This window comes from Erpetoichthys calabaricus, chromosome 11 (genome assembly GCF_900747795.2).
Source record: "Erpetoichthys calabaricus chromosome 11, fErpCal1.3, whole genome shotgun sequence".
Taxonomy (NCBI): Eukaryota; Metazoa; Chordata; class Cladistia; order Polypteriformes; family Polypteridae; genus Erpetoichthys; species Erpetoichthys calabaricus.
In genome coordinates this window covers 85,560,099-85,582,661 of record NC_041404.2, presented here as the reverse complement: position 1 = coordinate 85,582,661, position 22,563 = coordinate 85,560,099, and the positions used below count along the sequence as shown (strand labels likewise).

Below are 22,563 nucleotides of genomic sequence, written 5' to 3'. Positions count from 1 at the left end.
TCATACACAATATTTCAAACTACTGTATACTATTAAACTCTCCAGCAGCTAGCATATAATAAAATATTTTGTGCCTCACAATACAGAACTAATCTGTTTTTACCACATTTGTATTACAGACTATTAAAGACTCTATTTCTCTGAAGTACTATCTCTAAGAGATCTTTCCAAAGAATCTGATTTGCTTCTCAGAATAAAGCAGCAGGCAGCGCTTTCTGAAATGTTTCTGCAATATCCGCATGGAGAAATATGTAGTAAACTAAGAAAATCGATTATTCTGTTTTTTTCCCTGCATTAACAATTAAAACGATTACAACTGAGAAGATGTTCTTGGTGTTCTTTTAAAAACAGGTATTATGTTCAGGTAGATGTCGAACGTGTTATATTTTGAATCACATTCCTTCTGTGGCTCTGTCTCATGTGCCTTGAGTGCAACGCGGCTTGCTCCAGTTGCCACGGTAACCTTTCTCATTGTTGGGAGGCGTGGCCTCCTTGTTCGTTATTAGCAAGCAATATCAGCGATGGTTTAAATAGCCGCCCATTCTGCCGCGTCTTTATCCCTGATGCGCTTAACAAAAAACTTTGCTAGATCTATCGTGAATATTTCGTGTTTTCTGATTTCATCTCTTGGGTTTCTGACTTTAATTGTATCCATCTGGTTAAGGTACTTCTCAATCTCTCGATTTTAACCCTTTGCTGTTGCCCGTCTCTCTTGGTTTACCCTACAATATATTGGCTTCCCGACTTTACAATGTTTAAAAAAGAGTCTTACTGTTGAGCGAACAGTCAGATCTACAGCATCAAATTTCAACAAATTAACAATCAAAATGTAAAAACTGGAGAAAAACACAAATTAACAAATTGTACCAAGTGATTTAAGGATGCAAACAATGCTTTTCAGCAGGCAGGAATACTTAAGGTTTATGCATTAGAATGAAACAATGGCTTATGTCAATGCCTTTAGGCTAACAGTGATGGCTATACATCAGATAGAGTTTAAAATTAATTATGATGGGAATGTGTTCTGTTTAAATGTATTTATGTACAGTATACACAGAATACACATTTTCTTTCAAGATGCTTTATCCTAGGCCTAAGTAATATGTTCCATGCTCTTCAAATGCCTGTTTCCTAGCTAACAGATAACTAGTTAACTAGGTAACTTGTTTTGCAAACATGAAGTATGCGATTTTGAAAACCTACGCAGAGTTCATATTTCACTATCTACTAGAAGTGAACTATCCTTTCTCATCCCTGTCCCCTTTTGAAGGTGACAAGAAGGGGAGGTCCTCCAATTCCTGTATTTGGCTTAATTAGGCTGATTCATGTTTCTTTGGGATATGTCATTATCCAGACACTTCCCTGAAAGAAAAACAAGCTCTGAGGCATCTGGAATTTCCCATTCTTCCCATTATGGTTTTCTCTGTGGTCCCTAGGAGGTGTGACAATTTATGGCAGGGCACTGAATGTTTTTTTTCAGGGTGCTAATGTTTTGCTGTGTATATCCTTTTACATTTTCAGATCTGGAAGTAGTACATGTAACATTTAAGTAAATTTCATACATTTACAGGATCCTGTAAAATATGAAATGCTGCCTACATTCCACAATATCAGCTCTCTAATAGTAGGAGCAAGAACAGAATCCAGAATTTTCTCAACAAAAGTAGTTTATTATAACAGGCAAATCTCTAAATAGATGCTATATACACACATTACAATCATTAGATGGCCATGCAGTACATAATGTACTATGACAATTTTAACAAACAGTATCTGGCACAAGTTCATTTAAAAGTTGCGAATCCAAAGGCCTAGATGTGGATAATGCAGACTGGCAGCAAAATAGAAAAATAAATTAAAATAACCAAATAGATAAATAAAGCAGACTAAATGATTTATATACATTTAGGTTTTGTTTAACATCATATAGTTGGGTACAGTCTAAATGCTTGCAGTAATTATTTGAAAACAATTGTGAAAAAAATATGCATCACGATGTTTTTCATTTTATTATATGCTCCAAACCGTAACTTAAAATGTTTTCTTTAATAAATGAAGTAAATTGTATTGTAGTGTATATTCATTGTGTTATTTTTAAATTTGCATCATATGTAGATGTATTTGCTCTTTACTAATCCAGCCTGCATTCTGTCTCTCTAATAGTGGTGATTGCCTCTCAAATGGCTGGGTCAGCCATGTATGAACTGGTCAGAGTGGGTTACTCTGAACTGGTTGGAGAGATCATTCGATTAGAAGGAGACCTGGCCACAGTGCAGGTGTATGAAGAAACCTGTATCCTTTAGAGTAATGCTTTACTATTTGTTTTTATGGCACCTTTTACCGTTAGATCCATCATGAAGTGATTTTACAAAGCATGTCCACCTTATACAAGTACAAGTGGCTTTGTGTCCGTTTGGTTGCTATGTATCTGTTATTTCATATGGGATTCATAAAAGCAGTACTAATGTTTGTGGTGTGCCAAAAATGCAATGCATTACATAATAGATTCAAATAGATGGTGTACTGTAAACTTAAATTTCAAACCATCATAGTACTATGGTGTTGTACCGTGAAAAGTCAAGCAAAATGACACCTTTTATTGGCTAACTAAAAAGATTACAATATGCAAGCTTTCGAGGCAACTCAGGCCCCTTCTTCAGGCAAGATGTAATACAGAAACTGGAGTTCCATGTGTTTATATACACACTAAGACAAGAAACAACATTGGTAAATCTTTAAGTGAGAAATCTTAAATGTAAAAAATTAATAGGCTCCTTCAGGCTAGGGTTCATTTAACAAGAGAGACAGCTAGCACAGATAGTTATAAGAGTAAATTGCATAGACACATCTTGTAGGTAGCCTGAGGAGCTTTATAAAAAAAGGCCCAGTTTTAAAGAAACTAACATTTAAACACTTCACTTATGTTAAACTATAGGAATCACATAGATGTTGTCAATGACCAGTATGTATGCATAGAGAGGGCAACTGCAGAGGTCTAAGATATAATGGATGTTAACCTTATGACAGGAGATCCCTACAGAGTTTGTTTTTTGAAAATTAAATAAAATGTAAAAACGTATTGTAGGTCAGTATCATTAGTATGAAACAAGTATGAAATGTTTTTATAATATCTGCATGAAGGAAATGAAGTTGCAGACTTAATGCAGAAAGAAAGATGGCACATTATATGTGATGTATAATATTCTTACATAATATGGAAGAATATTAGAAAGAACTAGCAGGATGAGAGTGGAGCTTGGCAGAAAAAGAGGGAGAAAGAGAGAGCACATGCCTGCCTTTCACTGTCTACTATAATACCTCTCAGCTGCTGTATAGAAGTCACAAGCCTCCTCATTCATTTAGGGACAGGGAGTTTTCCCAATTAGTGAATTGATAATTATTTGCTTCTGAGTTGGATGGAGGTTCGCATCCAAGTCTCCTCATGTAATGATGTGAAAAACAGAGAGGTTAGACTAGAGCAATTCCTCGCTGGTGAGTAAGCCGATTGCCTTTTTTAATAGGACATATCTTGTGGTGCAGGTTATTTAAAAAGCAGGAATTACTAGTTTGTCTCCTTTTATGTGCATAGGTAAGGGAAGGATCTTGCGCTACAATAAAGGAATGCTTTCATTACAGATGAATAGGGTCATTATTGTCACATGTACATAGTACAGGAACATTCTTACTTGCATATACTAAATTACATGAAAATACATTGCCATTCTCTGCCCCATGGCTAGTGAGTATAACGACTTTGTCTCGAAACTTCTTTCTGCCTTACCTGAAAAATCTCATAAAATATCTGTAGTATTAGGGTGTTGTACCGCGTTAGCCATTATGAATGTAGTGAAAAGTCAAGCAAAATGACACCTTTTATTGGCTAACCAAAAAGATTACAATATGCAAGCTTTCGAGGCAACTCAGGCCCCTCGAAAGCTTGCATATTGTAATCTTTTTGGTTAGCCAATAAAAGGTGTCATTTTGCTTGACTTTTCACTACATAAAATACTGTATCTGCAAATAGAATAAGGAAATTTATATTATATGTTGTGGCCGCTAGAGGGCACTGTTGCTCCTCAAACCTAAAAGGACAGATACTGAGAACCCAAGTTAAAAGCAAAATGATTTGTTTAATGTGAGGAAACCTTTCACAGTGCTTTCCATCACCATAGCCACAAGTAATTAGGTACACAAATGATTCTCTCCATCTCTTTTTCTCCTCCACTCCTCCCAGCAAACTTCGTCCAACTTCCACCCGACTCTGGCTCCCCAACTGGGTTTGAGGTGGTTCCTTTTATTTTGGCCAACCCGGACCTTCCCCCTATTTATCCATATCCTTGGCATCCCGGCTGGGTTGGGATGCTGGCCGTCTCTTTCAATGTGTACATATTAGTGTATACTTCTCTTGCAATTTTAATCTTGATAAGGGGCAAACACAATTTTTGTTTTTTTCTTATTTTCTTCAGCTCTGGAGATGCCCTATTGGAGAGGCTCTGTTGGGTTTCAGTTGGAGCTTGTTACCACAATACAACTTCAGGGTTCAGAGAGGAAAAACTATTCTGATTATTTGCCCCTTTATAGATACTGGATTCTGTGCACAAAACAGTACCTACGATCTACTGACTCTACTACAGGAAGACATCAGTGCTCATGTAGGAAATGACAAAAATACCTGGGACCTCATGCATAATGCCGTACGTAGAATTCACACTAAAACATGACATACAGACAAAAGTGGAAATGTGCGTATGCACAAAAAAATCCAGATGCATAAATCTGTGCATACGCCAACTTCCACATTCTTATGCTCCATAAGTCCCAGTCTGCGTAAAAAGTAACGCTCGTGTGTGTGCCTGCCATCCCTTCCAGACTCCTCCCAGAATTATGCCTCTTTGAATATGCAAATCAATATAAATAGCCCCTTATATTTTGTGTTCTGTGAAAAGACAATGGCAAAAGCACAAGGGAAAAAGAAGAATTTCAGCGAATACCAAGTAGAGGCAAGGAAAAACGTACTATTTGTTGGCTTAAACAGTGATATAAACAACAAAAAAAATTGATCAAGTAACAAAGTGGCAGAGAAACTCAAAAGTCCAAGTTCAGAAAGTCTCAAAGTGCCCGAAATAAATAACAAGTGGTCAGATATCAAAGTCACCGTGAAAAGAGGAGTCATAGCCCACCGTCTGAGTGTTATATGGAAGTGTAATAGTGTACTTTAATCTCGAAATTTCCACTATAATCACGTAGTTTATTTTTTCATTAAAGTAGAACGTCATAAACTTCATCCTTAAATCATTTAATTTACTAGTTTCTCAGATCCCGTAACTAAAGTAGCACATTAAATGCTTCATATTGTATATATTCAGTATCATCTCTAGACAGAGGATCAGCTACAGTCTGTCTGTATACCTGCATTGTTATCACTCTTTAATTTAATATTGCCTTTATCAGTATGCTGCTGCTGGAGTATGTGAATTTCCCCTTAGGATTAATAAAGTATCTATCTATCTATCTATCTATCTATCTATCTATCTATCTATCTATCTATCTATCTATCTATCTATCTATCTATCTATCTATCTATCTATCTATCTATCTATCTATCTATCATTATATATAGTATATTTCATTGTATATATAGTGTCTCCCAACCTTTCATATATATTATGCATTTTAATTCATCAAAACACCATTAATAGGTTCTGTTCTCCTTATATGCACAGCACAGAAAATAATGCTCTTTTCTTCTCTTGCACCTCCACTCCTCCCAGGTGAGTCTTGTCCTACTCCAGTCCTGACTCTGACCCTCCATGTGTAGTCGAGGCCCCCCTTTTCAACCCAACCCAGAAATACTTCCAGTGTCAAAACCTCGTCTTTGGGAAGCACTTTCAGGTCAAGCATAAATTTGAACCCTCACTTTTCACTGTCTCCCCCTGGCAGCCCCGAAGAAACCCAACAGGGCTGTTCTAAGGGACCTTGTGGGCAGCCATACCAGGGATCACCATGAGGGATGTTGCCACCTAATGTATGGAGGAAGAACCTACACATGGGGAGTAGTCTCCCATTGTATATACTGTATATATATATATATATATATATATATATATATATATATATATATAGTAGAAATAAGGTGCTATATTGCACTGAAGCACGTGTAAAACCACATAGACTTTTATTTTTCTTCACTTGTGGGACACGTCTTCCCGGTGAACCCCACAGGCAATACACAGTCCCAAAAGCACTCAGCTCAAGACAAGACTAACACTCCTCTGGCACCACCACTCCTCCTGTCTAGCTTCGTCCTCCACCTCCCGACTCTGGCTCTTCGAGTGGTGGCTGCTGGCCCCTTTTATAATTCACCTAGAAGTGCTCTAGGTGCTTGATTGGCTTGTTCTGGCTGCACTTCCGGGTGTGGTACATATGTGGCCCACAGGGACGCAGGAGTCCCAGCTACAGCACCCCCTGGTGGTGCCTGCGGGACCCAACAGGACTGCATCCAACACACATGGAGCCCTGAGGGAGCCCGAGGCACCTCACCAACCCAGGAGGGTGGCCGTCTAGCATCCAGGGGGAGGTATTGCACCATCCAGGGCTGCTCCCTCTGAAGATACAGTGCAGGGGGGTCCCGGCTGGGCATGGACGCCAGCTGTGTGCCACAATATATATATATATAGAGAGAGAGAAAGAAAGATATATGTATGTACCTATACTGTATATGTATGGCTTCTTATACTTCTTATATGTACAGTTAATATCATATGGCTTTAAATTTTTCTTTTACAGTGTTATATTTCTAAATCAGTGTAAGTGCTCTGAGACTGTCTTCAGAGGACAGCGCTATATAAGAATAAATTGAATGGAATTGAAAAGGTAATGAAGCAAAGCAGCTCAAGTGGCTCCATCATTCATGTAGTTACTTACGCTGTTTGTTTCTATCTATCTATCTATCTATCTATCTATCTATCTATTATTTTATGTATGTGTGTGAATTGCTACATGCTTCTTAAGTGGGCTTTCTCTTCCGCTGACAGGACACAGAATACATTACATTCATGATATTACAGTTCTCCATCCATTCATTTTCCAACCTGCTGAATCCGAACACAGGGTCACGGGGGTCTGCTGGAGCCAACCCCAGCCAACACGGAGCACAAGGAAGGAATCAATCCTGGGCAGGGTGCCAACCCACCGCAGGACTTTTACAGCTCTCTGAACAATTTAAATATTAAGATGTATACTTGATATCATTTTCATAATGATAGATATTACAGCATGTATTAAACATGGGGACACGGTGGCACTGTATTAGCGATGAGCTGGCGCCCTGTCCAAAGATTGCTCCAGCCTCCCGCTACATGCTTGCTGCACCATGTGTGACTTTCGATAAAATAATTTATTGTAGCAGTACTGTCTCTCTCAAACATACAGCTCTGTAATAGATGCCAAGCCATCAGTAACGCCGATTCTTCAAAACTTGAAGAATATCTTCATTGAAATATCTTCATAGTACATGTTTAATTATTCCATCCATCTATCCATCCAGGGACAATCTCAGCAAGCATACACCGTGAGGCAGGAACAGTCCCTGAATGGGGCACCAGCTCGTCGCTACCGCTGTCCACCGTCTCCTCACGTGTTTAATTATTAACAATACACATTATTTTAATGAAGTTTAAAACTTATCTGTATAATTTAATAAACATGCTTTACTTCATTTCATCTTAAATATGATATGAAAAGCTCGAAGAAGATAGCGCTTCTATTTCTCTTTAGCGAAATCTAAATCAACTTAGAAGCCAGTAATCATCATATGTAAATACGCGCTTTATAAAAGTGGCTCAGGTTGTGCAATATTATAACTGTAGTGCAAGTTCCAATGAGGTGATTGTATTTATAAGTACAAACAGTTCTACCAGGAGCACTTGATGGACTGATTGAGTGCATTCAGAGCTCTTGGGATGAAACTGTTTCTGAAGCACGAGGTCCCTACAGGAAAGGTTCTGAAGCATTTGCCCTACTGTGTGGGAGAAGTTCAAATAGACTGTGCGCATGGCTGAGACAGCATGTGCTAGATGCTGCTGTACAGCTGTGATTCCACACTCAGATACAGTGGGTTAAATACTCTGACTGGCGCACTGACAGTGACAACGCTAAAGCAGTTATAGTATTTGGAATAGTTTGGCCATTCTGTGCACCATTATATGGTTACAGGTTGATTACAATCAGATGCCTTAAACTAATAAACGATATGCATTTAATTTCAGTGTATTTGATAAAGCTATGTCAGGGATGTGAATCTAAAAAATAAAGGGAAACCTCACAGGAAGAGTAGCACTGCTTTGACGCTGGATGCCACCAGTTTGCAAAACCGAGAGGAGAATGTGCGTATGCCAGGGATTGAGTTGCCGTGAAAATATGCGTGGCTTTACGCCAAGTTTAGTTTTTATACATTATGATTTGAGCTTGGAAATGGGCATATGCAACATTTTTGTGCATACGCACTGTTTATACATGAGGCCCCTGGTGAACTATGAATAGGAATTCCTGATCTGAAATTGTCTAGTAAATGGTTACAGGATTTCTATGGATTTCTGCAAATTTCTGTGCTATTACTTCTCCATGTTCAAACTAAAGTTGGCTAATGAGCAGCTTGGCATTATATAATCTGATTTTAGGCCATATGTTCTGGACAAATGGAGAAACAGAGGTGCTAAGCTATTAACTGATCACCCCTTGATGGTAAGCTGGCATAGATGAATGAACCATCTGTTAGACCCTTGAAAACCTAAAAAAACAGTGAAGAGATTCTGCCACACAAGAGTGGTCACCTGTAGTCTAAATGACCTTAATAGTGAAGGCAGGTTCAAGAAGGTGTAGCCAAAACATTGTTGTTGTCTTTCATGGCAGCAACACTACAACCCATTGATGAACACCTGTGGTATGGGAAGCTTACTTTAAAAAAATGCCTTCTCTTAAATGTTATCAGGATCTCCTGATTTAAGAAAGAGGGATATCAGCACACCAAAAAGGAGGCAGCTCTGGCAGTAACAGGAGTCAAAGCATATTTGTGGGTGAAGTTTGTTGAAGCAGTGGAAAATGGTCTTTGGATGACCTCAAAGAAGTTTTGGCAGGCCATGTGACAACCTAGGAAGTGAAGGCGAAAATGTCTCCCAGGCTGATCTTAGCATTGGGGGAATGTTGACCTCAAGTTCTCAGTACTCAATGCTCATATAATATCCTTCAGTGTGGGAACTGGATTATGCCAGGGTGTGTCTTGCCTCTTCTCCTGTTTGTGATTTTCATGGAAAGCATAAAAGCCACAAAACCATACAAAAGAGGCATGGTTGGTATCTAGGAGTGAACCTAATAGTTGCATCTGTATAGATTACTGATGAAGTAGAAATGCTGCTTCTCTGGATTGAGAGGAGTCAGTTGAAGAAGATTGTGAATGTTAGCTTTCTGGGTGCCTCCCCCGGAAGGTTTGTTCAGCACAGCCCAATGGTAGAAGATCGGCCATGACATGCTGGAGGGATGCCTGATCGGCCCAGCTCACCATGTTACTACTATGATTTAAAATGGAAAATGATGATGATTGTCATAATACATAAAAGCAGAGATGTTTAACAGCATTTTTTTTAAAGAAACAAGTCAATAAGCAGATGAAGTTTCCTTAACCTTTTGTTTTTAGCGGGTGTGTCTGTTGGTGACCCTGTACTACGGACTGGCAAACCCCTATCAGTGGAATTGGGACCTGGAATAATGGGTGCCATCTTTGACGGTATCCAGCGGCCTCTTCATGACATCAGTCAGTTGACTAATAGCATCTACATTCCACGTGGGATTAACATTGGAGCACTTTCTCGAGATGCAAAGTGGGAATTCAGTCCGGAACGCAGTATCAAAGTAGGTGCCTGTAACTCTTGAACACTTTTTTATTCTGTTACTGCAATAAATTATGATTGGGGTTTGGGGTGAAGGGAAACACCATAATTGACTGTATTGCAAGTCTGGAAGTTACCCTTTAGTAAGTATTTAAAGCTCACCCCTGCCAGAGTAGCTTAGATTGGTAGGAAGAGAATTGCGGATCTCAGAGACGGATGATTTTCAGCATCTGGATGGAAAAGAAAATCTTTTGGAAGGGCATGGATATTTTTACAGGCTGAAAGGGTAAGAGGAAATGGCCAGTACAAGGGGTTCTTCTATGGGTGCATTCTACGCCTGCTTAAATAAGTTCACAACCAGTTTATAGGTGCTTTAATATTTTACATTATGTGCCTTGAACTGGATGAAGCAGGTTTAATACTGGATTTTTGGCTCTGTTCAGTTGAAACTCTCTATTTTGTTTTGTTATAAACATGCCATTACTGTCTGTCAGTCAACACTGCATTTATTTGCTGGGTTGAGGGCCGCCACACCATAGAAAATACCTGATGAAGCATATATTGTGGTCATTTATCTAATTATTATTAAGCAGTCATAAAGACACTCATGTTAATTCTGCCTTTTACCTGCTGGTGGACAGAAAAAATAGACAAGGGTCTATACGGTTTAGTACAGTTCAGTAATTAAGATGAACCTCTTGCTTAATTAATCTACAGAGCTACTACTTTCAGCTGTCCAGGTTTAAAGAAAGACAAAAGAGTGCCAGTTGACAAAAAAAAATGGTGTAATGTAGAAAATACTTACCTTTCTTGGCTCTCTCAGGCATGGTGGCATAATTTTATCTTTAAATTGTTAGGAAATAGCAAATTAAATAATGTGCCTCATTTTGGGAGAATAACAAATAATTGATTTGCTTAAGCACAACTTAATATTAGCTTCTGTGAAATGATGCAAACAACATTGCAAAAAGGTTTGGGGCAGCCATCCCTTATACTTGAAAATTGGCTGAGAAAAAGGCAAAGATCTGAGCAATTGGTCTTTATAGACATTAGTCCAAAACAGAACTGAGGAGACAGACAAAATATGGTGTTTTTAAAGCTTGACAGGGAATATGCTGTCAACAGGGCAAGAACCAGAAATGATGTAATCAGGCCCCGACCCAGAGGTGACGTCAACTGGCCCATGGTTGGTCTGTAGAGGGAAAAGAGAAAGGATCAGTGCACTCTGCCACCCTCTGGTCCGGCTTGGTATTACTCTTTTGTGAGCCCTTTAGCTGCCTCCCATACGGATGTGTGTGACACTTCACATTTGAAAAGTTACATTTAGTAGATTAAAATTTGCTTGGATAGAATTATTTATTTATTTTTTACTTATATTTGTTCAGATACTCCAATTGTTATTTCTGTCTTGAAAAACCCTTATTAGTAGGCTCATGGTCTATGTACAAAATGTCCTGTGGTAATAGTATGGAGTCCCGTTGGCAGAACCCTAATATTTTAATTTGATACTTTGAAATACACAGTAAATTAGATATGGAGAATTTAACAGTTAAGATGTGCATATTTTAAGCATATGAATTGCAGTATATGCAGATATGCAGACTGCAATAAAAAACCAAAACATGGTAACATTACGCAGAAATTTTGCTTTATGTGATGTATATAACTGAAATGCTATCTGTCAACGACTGCTGCAGCATCACCAGAACCACTTTGTTTCCTGCTGAAGTCTAAAGTTAAACACCAATTTCTTTTAAAGCTGATCTCCAATTGGTCCCTGTGCACTCCTGCTGAATGCTGGGAATTAAAGTCCAGTTGGTAGCACTACCACAGGATCATCCAAATAATAGGATTGTTTATTGAACAACTAAATACCTTAATTTATAACATCATGCAGTGGAACAGACCAGTTTCTCACAGCTTTGTTTTGCCTAAAATTTCGCAAAATATTTATTTCTGTTTTCAAAAATTGATATATATTTTTGAGGCTGGCTTTGTGTAGATTTGATGAGGTGGGCCATTGAATCTGGAGAACCCCCAACTTGTCTTCTATGCTAGTGTGTATGACATTAATAGGTGACTCTAACATAACCCTGTGTGACTCAGTATAGGTGTGGGTGGTTTTCCCAGGTTCTTTAGTTTTCCCTTTCACAAACTGAAGATGTACACATTGTATTAATTTGCGACTCTAACATGGACTTTGGTCAGTGGATTTGAGTGTGCCATCTAATGTGATGGTTAGTGCCTTGCCCTTGGTGATGTCAGTGTAAGGACTGACGCCCTGTTGCCATAAACTGTATTATGTGAGTTTAATAATGAATGGGTGGATGATAAAATGTTAGACTACATTATAAAAACTGCTAAATACAAATCACATGTAGCTGAAGCGGAGATATGAACACAAAACAGCTGGGTTATAAATTGATACCTAATGAAATGTGGTTGATGGACTGAAGGACGTCCTTTTTATCTTAAAATGTGTGTTATGAAGTGGTATATTGAGATTTCTTTCTGCTTTATTTTTTGTAACTTCTAAGGCAAAACAAGTTACAAATAGGTTGGTGCATTGGACATTTCCTTTGACTTCCAACATTACATCTGAATTATATGTTAGTTCTGCTTGTTTGCATTGTCAACAGGAACAATGAAAGCCCCCTAAACTGATAGGTGGGTTAACTGAGGAGATTGGAGATTCTCATTTCTCCGGACAGCACGTCTGAGAAATCAAATGCCTATTTCTTTGTTTTTTCTTTTTCAGCCAGGGTCTCATGTTGCAGGGGGTGATATCTACGGCATTGTGCAGGAGAATTCACTCATCAAGCACAAGATAATGATCCCACCCAAAACCCATGGTACAGTGACATACGTTGCACCACCGGGCCAGTATGATATTACAGTAAGTTTTTCTTTATTGCTAACATTGATATTAAGGGATACAGCAAAACTGTGGAGATCTTCTTTTTCTGACTAAGGTATTTGCCAATAAGGTACAAATGCAGGAAAGTAACCAAGCTTGAGAGGAGCAACTGAAGAGACCCATGAGATATAAAACTCAGACTTAGGTTCACTTGTGCAAGGGGCAGCAATCTTCCTCCAGAGTGCTATTTTAGCTTTGATTTCTTTCCATTTAATGTCAAGTACTTGTAAATTCTATTTTAAAGTTTGGATTCACATCTTGAATGGTCTGTCCACCTACTATTGTTCTTCAGCTGGCATCCATCATATCGCAGTCTTTGGATGTTGTTGATCTGGTAGACAAGAATGTGGCTCTGCCACAATGTCTTGCTGCCTTCCAACTCCATTTCTTGACATAAGACGTTCATTAGTTACCCACTAGTGGAATGTATGCTGAATGCCAAATATGCTGAAGGAATATGCTGAGCTTCTGCACTTTTCTTACAGTGATTTTCCATGTTGCATAGATCACTGATGACATGAGAATGGTTTATAAATATTAATGTTGCTACAGTGTTGGTAGATGGTGCATTCCAAATCAGCCACAATCATTGAAACACTGTATAAGAGTTTCCGATTCTGAAGTTGACTTCTGTAGCAATACAGTACCGCCATTATTCTTGTGCTGACAAGGCAGGTGAATTATCACACATGTTTTATTACTTGGTGTGTGACCTTGATCTGTGTTTGTTGAAAGTATCTGATCTGCGTAACTATTATTTTTTCATTATTTATTCTAAGACCAACTTTAGCAGCTGCCTCATTCCAATTTAGTGGTCACATTTTGCAGGAATTCATTTGTTTCAGTTATCAATTTGACATCATCTGCACAGTCAAGATCTGTAAGCCATGTGTTATCTTTCCATGAAATGCCCACACTGACTTTACTCTTCAATTTCTTAATGATAAAGTCAGTAGCCAAGAGGAAGAAGAGTGGCCTCAAGCCAATGTTAATGCTGAGGAAATCAGTGGTGTCATTGTTTGTCTGCTCACAGCAGCTGGAAAAAAGAAGTGACGTAGTGAAGAGGAATATCATAACTTCTAGTGATGTTCCACTGTACATGTTGATGTAGGCTGTTAAATGTCTTATTTATAGTTTATATAAGGTTTCAGCCAGTGGTCATAGGAATTCAATTCACTGTTCAATGATGTTGCGCAGTGTAAAGAATTGATCTTTGCATGAATTACCAAAATGGAATTCTGATTATTTCTTGTATCCTTACCACATACTGAGAAAAGAGTGATGTCTCTCCAATTATTGTAACCAGTGAGGGTAATGGTATGAGCAGAAGACTGGGAGAGAGCTCAGCTTGACATGTTACACATGGAAACACATTGGTTAGATGCTACAAACATCCACAGGGTGTAGGAGTTTTTTTTATTGCTCTCCTTGGAGAGACCAGAGTCATTGAATTTTTGTAATCCAAAGGTCAGTGGTTCCCATCTCAGGATCCCTGCTTTGCTAGTTGCCACCATACAGCACATTGTTGGATTGAGACAATAAGATAACATTTTTACAGAATCTTGATGACTACTCACTTCCTTCAATCTTTAGGGATTTATAATTTCACTAGTAAGTTTAGCAGTCTTATAAATTCTGCTGCCATGCTACCTCCCCCCAAATGCTTCAGTAATGCAGTTGTGATTGGATCTAGGCTAGTGGTTTTATTATTCTGCTCTGATTGCATTATCCACTTCTTTTGCCTTTATCATTTACATCCAGCTTGTTGATGGTCTGATAGTTCTGAAGTCATAGATTTTAATGGTGCTTGGTTGATTTAGCAATTCTTTAATGTGCAACGAAATTGAGCATCCTACTGTTCCTTGCTGAACAAAACATTGTGTTTCTTGTCTTTGACGGAGATATTTCAGTTGCTTCTTTTTCCTCATACCTCTCAGGAAATGCAATACAGCACTTCAGTATTGCACGTGTCTGCTGCTTAGGTGCCTTAGCCCCTTACATTCCTATAAGTCTTTCTTATAAGCTCAGCAGTCTTTCTTGACTCAGTGATTCTGCACTTTTCTGCTTCTGTCTTTTCTTCTGGTGACTTCTTCTAGTTCCTCTGCCACTTTGCCAATGACATTTTGTAGTTTGTTGTGAAATGTGTGTGTGTGTTTTTTATTTTAAATCCTCAGTTGGCATGTGTACTTGTATGATAATGGTCTTTGCATGTCTTGATTAGAGTATCACACAGTGATAATATGTTTGCTGACTGGTTCCTATCCAATCAGTTTCTTCCCCACTTCCTTTCTCAGTATCATTCCATCGGAGAGTCTTGTCTTTGCTGACTAATCTGTTGTTATCTGTCTATTGCCTCTCACTGTACTTTAGTAGACGTCAAACACAAAATGCAATTGCACTAACTTTCCGCACTGGTACAACATTTGCATGTTCTATTTATTGTAATTATTTTGATGCCTACGATTGAGTTCTGCATTTAGCCTTGAACTTCCTTGCAGGTTTCATTCAGTGCTGTTATCAGGGTCGATTTTCTTGTTCCTGGTTTTCCGATTTTGTGGGAATTTGCTAGTTGTTTCCAAAGCAGTGTTTGTTTATAGGCTCAGTTTCCAAACCCAATGTCCAACCCTTTTCTTTTCTCATCCGGGATTAGAACTGGTGAAGTGAGAGTCTTTGTAATTAGCACCAAGGAAAAGTACCAGTTTAGGAGTAATATACTACAATAGGACACTAAAAGGAAAGTTAGCTTGTTCACAACACTGAGAACAACATAAGGGTAATTTAGGAGAATAAATGCCCTCTTACAACTTATTAATCAAAAACAAAGCCAGTCCATGAATCATCATGTGCCATAAAACAAATGACATATACATTCATGGTGTTTAATCAATCATTAAAATATATTATATAGAGAATCAGGCTGAGGGGTGGTTTAACACAACCTTCTCTATACTCTTATCACTCTCATTTGCAGCACATTTGTGCTCCATAGTGCAAATTTATAAATCACAGATGCAACATCAGTGCTCATTTAAACAGAGGCTAAAGATGGCACTCTATAAATATCAGTTGAGGTTTTCTTGATGGTGAATTGTTTATTTCTGCCATTACTCAAAAACAGTCCATCCATCCATTTTCCAACCCACTGAATCCGAACACAGGGTCACGGGGGTCTGCTGGAGCCAATCCCAGCCAACACAGAGCACAAGGCAGGAAACAATCCTGGGCAGGGTGCCAACCCACCGCAGTCAAAAACAATGTAAAATAATAAAAATAAATGTAGATGCTCTTTTTGCCAACTATAAACTTGAAGCATTTTCTGAAAAATAAGTCACACTGCTACGAATACTGGAACTTTTCATAACAGTCAGTCAACCACAGATTGAAAACACATAAAAAATAGTCAAAACATTTGATTATGTTTCAAATATTTTTTGAATAAGGGAACTTCTTTCAAAAAATGAAAAGAGCATTCACTAAACAAAAAGTGTGCATTTCCTATAAAGTGATGTTGATCAAAATCAGTGGGGCCACAGTGTTGTAGGTGAGTACCAAACCTACAGTAATTGTGATCGGTTGATCAAGTTATATATATAATAAAAATGTAAAGACAGATATGCTAGAAATGGTCAAATCATGTTCTAGGATACCTAAAATGTGCACATCTGTCGTGACATTACAAGCAAAATTTGATCCCCTTTACAACATCTTTCTCTCTTACTATAAGCACTCATATTTACATCTTTTATAAAACGATTACAAACATAGAAATGGGCGACACTACATCTTTCCAAAATAGGGTTTGTTTCCTGTGGAACACAAGCTGATACACAATAGTGAACACTGGACAAGTAGATACTTAGAATTGCGAAACAGAAATATAAACATGACATTCCAGTCCTAGAAACATAAAAAGAGAAACTGTATACTGAATGTAATGGATTTAAAATACTTTATATAGAAATATCCCTGTGTAGTACACTACCATCATGGCTTATTAGAACAGGAAGGCACCACATGTGAATACCACCTGCATATTGTAGAAAAGAAACCCTTGTTAATTTGACAGAAAACTGGAGATAACTCATTCAGTGTATTTATTATACAGGTCAAGTTCTTTTTAACTACAAATCTCTGATTACTTATTTCTGATGATTTGTTTGCTTGAAAATATTGGTATATGATTTAACCTCATCTCTTTGATGCTGAGTTTTATTGAAAAGTCAAATATTGCACATCCCTCCATGAGGACTATAACACATCCCTTTAGATAAGATATTAAAAAAAATGATTGTGGCTATCTTTGTTGCTAAGAGAAAGATGTTAACAAAATTTTAAATTCATAAATTAATAAAAAATAATATCCTGAAAATATTGCATTGGGGATCAGCATGTCGTTTTTTTATTTTCTTATAGGATGTAGTACTGGAACTGGACTTTGATGGAGTAAAGGAGAAGCTTACTATGATGCATGTCTGGCCCGTACGTCAGATTCGTCCAGTCCTGGAAAAGATGCCAGCTAATTTTCCACTTTTGACTGGTCAGAGAGTTCTGGATTCCCTTTTTCCGTGAGTTACTCCAATTTTCATTACTGATTGATTTAGAAGCCAAATGAATAATTCATTTCAATATACAACATCATTCAGGGCTTGACATATATAAGAAATTAAGACAGGTTTTAAGGAGAATTTACCATTCATCTCAAAATGGCACTTCAATCCTTATTAGCTTACCTTTTTAAAAACATTTTGAAGTCAGTATCAGTAGGTCCCCAAAGTACTAGCTCCTACTGCATTGCTTAAAAGATTTTTCCATTTATCTTTGTACAAGGAATAAATTTCTAACATTAATGTGAAATTTGTGTGTAACCAGCATCCATCTGTGCCACTGTGCTCATATTGATGATGTGAAGCAACAACTGCTAACTTTTCTCCTTGGTCTCCCCTCATAGCTCATACTCAGCAATCCATGGCAGGATTATAGTGCAGCATTTTGCAGAAATTTGCTTTTTATGGGTCAAAAAAGAAATCAAAGGTATATTTCGAACCTGTATAATTCTGGTTACAAGTACAGAACTTTAGCCAGGAGACAACTAAAACCATGGATATTTTTGGAATTATCTACTGATAATTGTTTAGTCACTGAGAGGCTTGTGATTGGCTGAATTGCTTAAATTGCCATTGTGCTGAGGAAGGTGCAATGGGAGAAGAGATCGGGTGAGTTTGAACAATATAAATAAAGTAGAATCAACTGTAGAAAGAAAAATGTACACATTGCAGAATTGGAAAACTTTCAGGAGAGTGTTTCAGGATGGTGCTCATTATGAAATGCACAATATACAAGTAGGCATTGCTTAATTAGATTCATTTTATGAGTTATGCATTAAGTTTTGTGAGCAATGAATGATACGTAAAGTAGTATTTACAACTGACACACAAATATCCTGATTTCATTCAAAATTCTTTTTTTTTTTTCTGTCATATCTAGCTGTGTTCAAGGGGGCACCACAGCTATCCCAGGAGCATTTGGATGTGGAAAAACAGTAATTTCACAGGCTCTGTCCAAGTATTCTAACAGTGACATAATCATCTATGTGGGCTGTGGAGAGCGAGGCAATGAGATGTCTGAAGTGTTGAAGGATTTTCCGCAGGTATCTTATCATAATGGTTATTTACAGTATATGGTAAAGATATAACATAACATTTTCAGACCTTATTAGTCCAATTCAGGGTTGCAGCAGGCTGGAGCCTGTAGCACTGAGTGAATGGCAGGAAATAGCTCTACATAGGGCCCATTCTTACATACAATCACTGATTCAAATGCAATCTGGAATCGTTGGTTATCCTGACCTGTGTGTCTTTGGGGATATAAAAGGAAAACTAGAGTACTTATAAGAGAGAGAAGGTGCAGCCTCCACACAGACCACAACAGGGTTAGGGATGCTGAATCCTTGAAATGGCAGTACTACTACACCACCGTGTCAGTCGATGGGTAAACGGGCAAAGGAAAATCTCCGGTCATGGTGTGGTATCTAATTTACAAATCTGCATGTTTGTATCTTCTTTCTAATAATTCTCTGTTTAGTTGATTTGGCATTTAAAGTGCACCTTTTAAACACACATTATAATTAAAACATCTATTTGACCCAACATGGTCAATAACCATCCTGAAGATCTAATGGTCACTCATTTAAAGTTTGATTGTGATTATATCAGTGGCTTTTAAATCCAGACATTAACCAGATATAATTTTAATGGAACAACATACGGTATAGTGTTCACCAGATTAGTAAAGGTGAAGAATGTCATACTGTAAATGTAGGGAATAAATTAATACACAGAATTTTCTTCTTCTTCTTCTTTCGGCCGCTCCCGTTAGGGGTTGCCACAGCGGATCATCTTCTTCCATACCTTTCTGTCCTCTGCATCTTGTTCTGTTACACCCATCACCTGCATGTCCTCTCTCACCACATCCATAAACCTTTGCTTAGGCCTTCCTCTTTTTCTCTTGCCTTGCAGCTCTATCCTTAGCATCCTTCTCCCAATATACCCAGCATCTCTCCTCTGCACATGTCCAAACCAACACAATCTCGCCTCTCTGACTTTGTCTTCCAACCGTCCAACTTGAGCTGACCATGTAATGTACTCATTTCTAATCCTGTCCATCCTCGTCATACCCAGTGCAAATCTTAGCATCTTTAACTCTGATACCTCCAGCTCTGTCTCCTGCTTTCTGGTCAGTTACATTAATAAAATAAAATCTAAATTAAATTAAAATTAAATTAAATTAAATGAATACACAGAATGATGGTTCTTTAAATGTAACAATTCAAACATTAAATAATAACGATAAGCATCATTTTCTAATAAATTCTGAATGTAAGCAGTCTGCTGTTTACCTGTTGTGGGCTTGTGGGAGTGATATGCTGAGACACACTGGCATCATTGGTAAGGCTGCTTCCTGCCCTGAAACTTAAATCTATATAATGCAGAGTCTCAGAGATAACATAACAAGGTTCAGAAAAAATGTATCTTTAGAAAAAAGTCTGAATTAGCATAAGACCCCCTAATTTGGTGTGATCATAAGGAATTTAATGATTTACTTGATGAGGCAGAAATACATAATAAACAAGGATAGTTGTGCCAGATATTTGAAATTTTATAATGTGTGTTTCAATTTAAATATTTAAAGTCTAAATATTCTCAGATGTAATAGATAATCATCATTTTTCACTCTCTGATAGAGATCTATAGAGGGCTAGATCCTTAGTAAAGGATTAAAAATCACAAATAATATCATATTCATAATCACTGACCTTGAAATGGTCTAAAACAGGGGTGGGCAATGTCGGTCCTGGAGGGCTGCAGGTTTTTGTTACAACCCAGTTTCTTAATGAGAAGTCAATTATTGCTATGGAAGCACTTATTGCTCAAGTGACATTTTGATGCTTCATTTTAGTGATCTTGCTTGTTAAGGTTCCCCACCTTTAATTGCTTATTTCAGTCTTAAACAGCTGCATTCACTGTTTTTAATGGCTTATTTTTAACAATAAGATGCAAATGACAAAAGAGTCAGCAGTTCTCCATCTAACATGTCTCCATTTACACCTGTGTGGATTCACCATGCACTATATGGTTTCATAAAACGCTTAAGAGAAAAATGTGACAAACTGAAAATGATCCATTTTAGGCTTCAAATCATTTAGATGATACCCTTAAAAAGGGAAAAATCTATAACATTGCAGACTAACAAGCCATGAGATTAAATAAGGTCTGAGATTGTCAAGGATTGGTTTCTAATTAAGCAATTGGGTTGGAATGAAAACCTGCAGCCACTGCGGCCCTCCAAGACTGACATTGCCTACCCCTGGTCTAAAATAATACCCCACATGTTTATGTTTGTTATGTGCTCTTAGAGGAGCAGGACAATTGGTAAAGAATCAAATATCAAAATATTATCATATTCATGATCACAAACTCAAAATAACATAAAACAACACTCCATAGACCTATATTACCCATACCCATTTTTTTAGAAGTTTTGTGAAAAAGAGTAACTTTGACCCCTTGTATCCTATTAGGGGGAGAACCCTTGGGGTTGGTTTTGTTGCATGCATAGTTCAAGATCTTCTGATCATTTTTTCTGAAGAAAGTGTGTAATTTCCGGCACAAAATATGGACCAAAATGGCCTAAAAATGAGGGTTTTTCTGGGTCTAGAAGTCCAAAAATTGATGGAACCCCAAAAACGATGATGTGAACAGATGGCTTTATTTCTTATAATGTTGCTGGATATTTTTTAAAAGGTACCCTTATGGAAAGATTTAGATAGATAACTGCAGTGAGTAATCAGTCTTCGAGAGGACATGCATAAGTTCCTCAGCATTGGAGTGATGCAATTATTTTCCATCAGTTCTCCTGTTGTTAATCTAAAATTCTAATAGGGTAAATTTTAATGTTGTACAAACATATGGTGGCTCAGAGGCTAAGGATCTGTGCTGGTATTTAGGAGGTTGCCTGTTCATGTCCTGCTACAGCCAGAACAGAATCCTAATCCATTGGGCCCTTAAGCAATGTCCCGAAGTTGAAAATTGCCTCCAAGGGTGCTGTACAATGGCTGAACCTATGCTCAGACTCCCAAAGGTCATGCAAAGAGACAATATCCCTTCAGGGATTAATAAAGTAAATCAAATCAAACATTCACACAACATTTACTGCACAAACAGTTCTTGAATCTACTTTATCACTTTGTTTTTCTACATTGCCGCTAGTTATCCCTCTGCAACATTTCAAAATAAATTCATTCTTTAAAGTTATCTTAAGAATTTTGGAGTATTGGACAGACTTCCATCACTGTGTGTCATTCCCATCTGTTGTTTTGGGACAATTGTGCTGGCCAGGTGATTTTTGTTTTAATCCAGTTTCTCCCCACCTGAATAGCAACAGTCTTATTCTTTGAGATTTGTTTGTCATGTCTACAAAAACACAACTTTCCAAATTGCTGACATTTTTTTGCCTTGCCTGATGGCACAAAACCAATCAGTAGCTTTTTAGTTTCTCTTCATCTGCTCAGCTACCTTCTGTCTTTCCTGTTTGATTGTTTTGATTTATGAAGTTTTATCTTTTGCTCTGGCAGGACAGCTGATAGTTTCTACCATCATTGTAAAGTGGCAGCTGATATTCAACTCTGCTATCTGGATACAATGGGATTTTCTCCTAATATGAAACAGCCTACGTTCTTATGTGTACTTCTGGTTTTGAAGTTCTCTTGCCCTGACAATACATTCTGATTATTCCCCTTTTACATGTTTATGGTTTCAGAAGAACTAAATATTTTTGTATCCTGATTTTGTTTCCTAATAGAGAGTCTGCCTAGTGCTCAGCTACTTGATATGTACTATAGGGCTAAGCAGCTGGGTTAATGAAATGTGGTTCTGAATATGGCAAAGAGCTTGCTTTGGCTGTCAAACTGTCTTCCCAATACTTTTATTAATCTGTCCCTTTTCTATTAACAGTCTCTTCCATTTGGGACAACACTGCTTATCCTTTCTGCTCTGTAGCTCCATTATAACTCTGTCAATTTTGCTTTCCTAGTTGACAATGGAGGTTGATGGGAAGACTGTGTCAATTATGAAGCGAACAGCACTTGTGGCAAACACCTCAAACATGCCTGTTGCTGCTCGTGAGGCATCCATATACACAGGTATGAAAAGTCAAAAGTGTCATATATAAAAGTAGATATATAGACCCTTGGGGACTTCTTTCTGA

General features: G+C 37.8%; 1 protein-coding gene across 2 annotated transcripts in view; it reads left to right on the top strand.

The window, feature by feature from the left end:
• The window catches only part of LOC114660657 (V-type proton ATPase catalytic subunit A-like), a 45,465-nt gene that overhangs the window by 5,792 nt on the left and 17,110 nt on the right, over positions 1–22,563 (top strand). For both annotated transcript variants that reach the window (XM_051933987.1, XM_051933988.1), the window contains exons 3-8: positions 2,164–2,292; positions 9,692–9,906; positions 12,643–12,780; positions 17,215–17,366; positions 18,286–18,448; positions 22,390–22,498. In XM_051933987.1, coding sequence (XP_051789947.1) covers positions 2,164–2,292; positions 9,692–9,906; positions 12,643–12,780; positions 17,215–17,366; positions 18,286–18,448; positions 22,390–22,498 — 906 coding nt within the window. The remainder of the gene's footprint in view (positions 1–2,163; positions 2,293–9,691; positions 9,907–12,642; positions 12,781–17,214; positions 17,367–18,285; positions 18,449–22,389; positions 22,499–22,563) is intronic.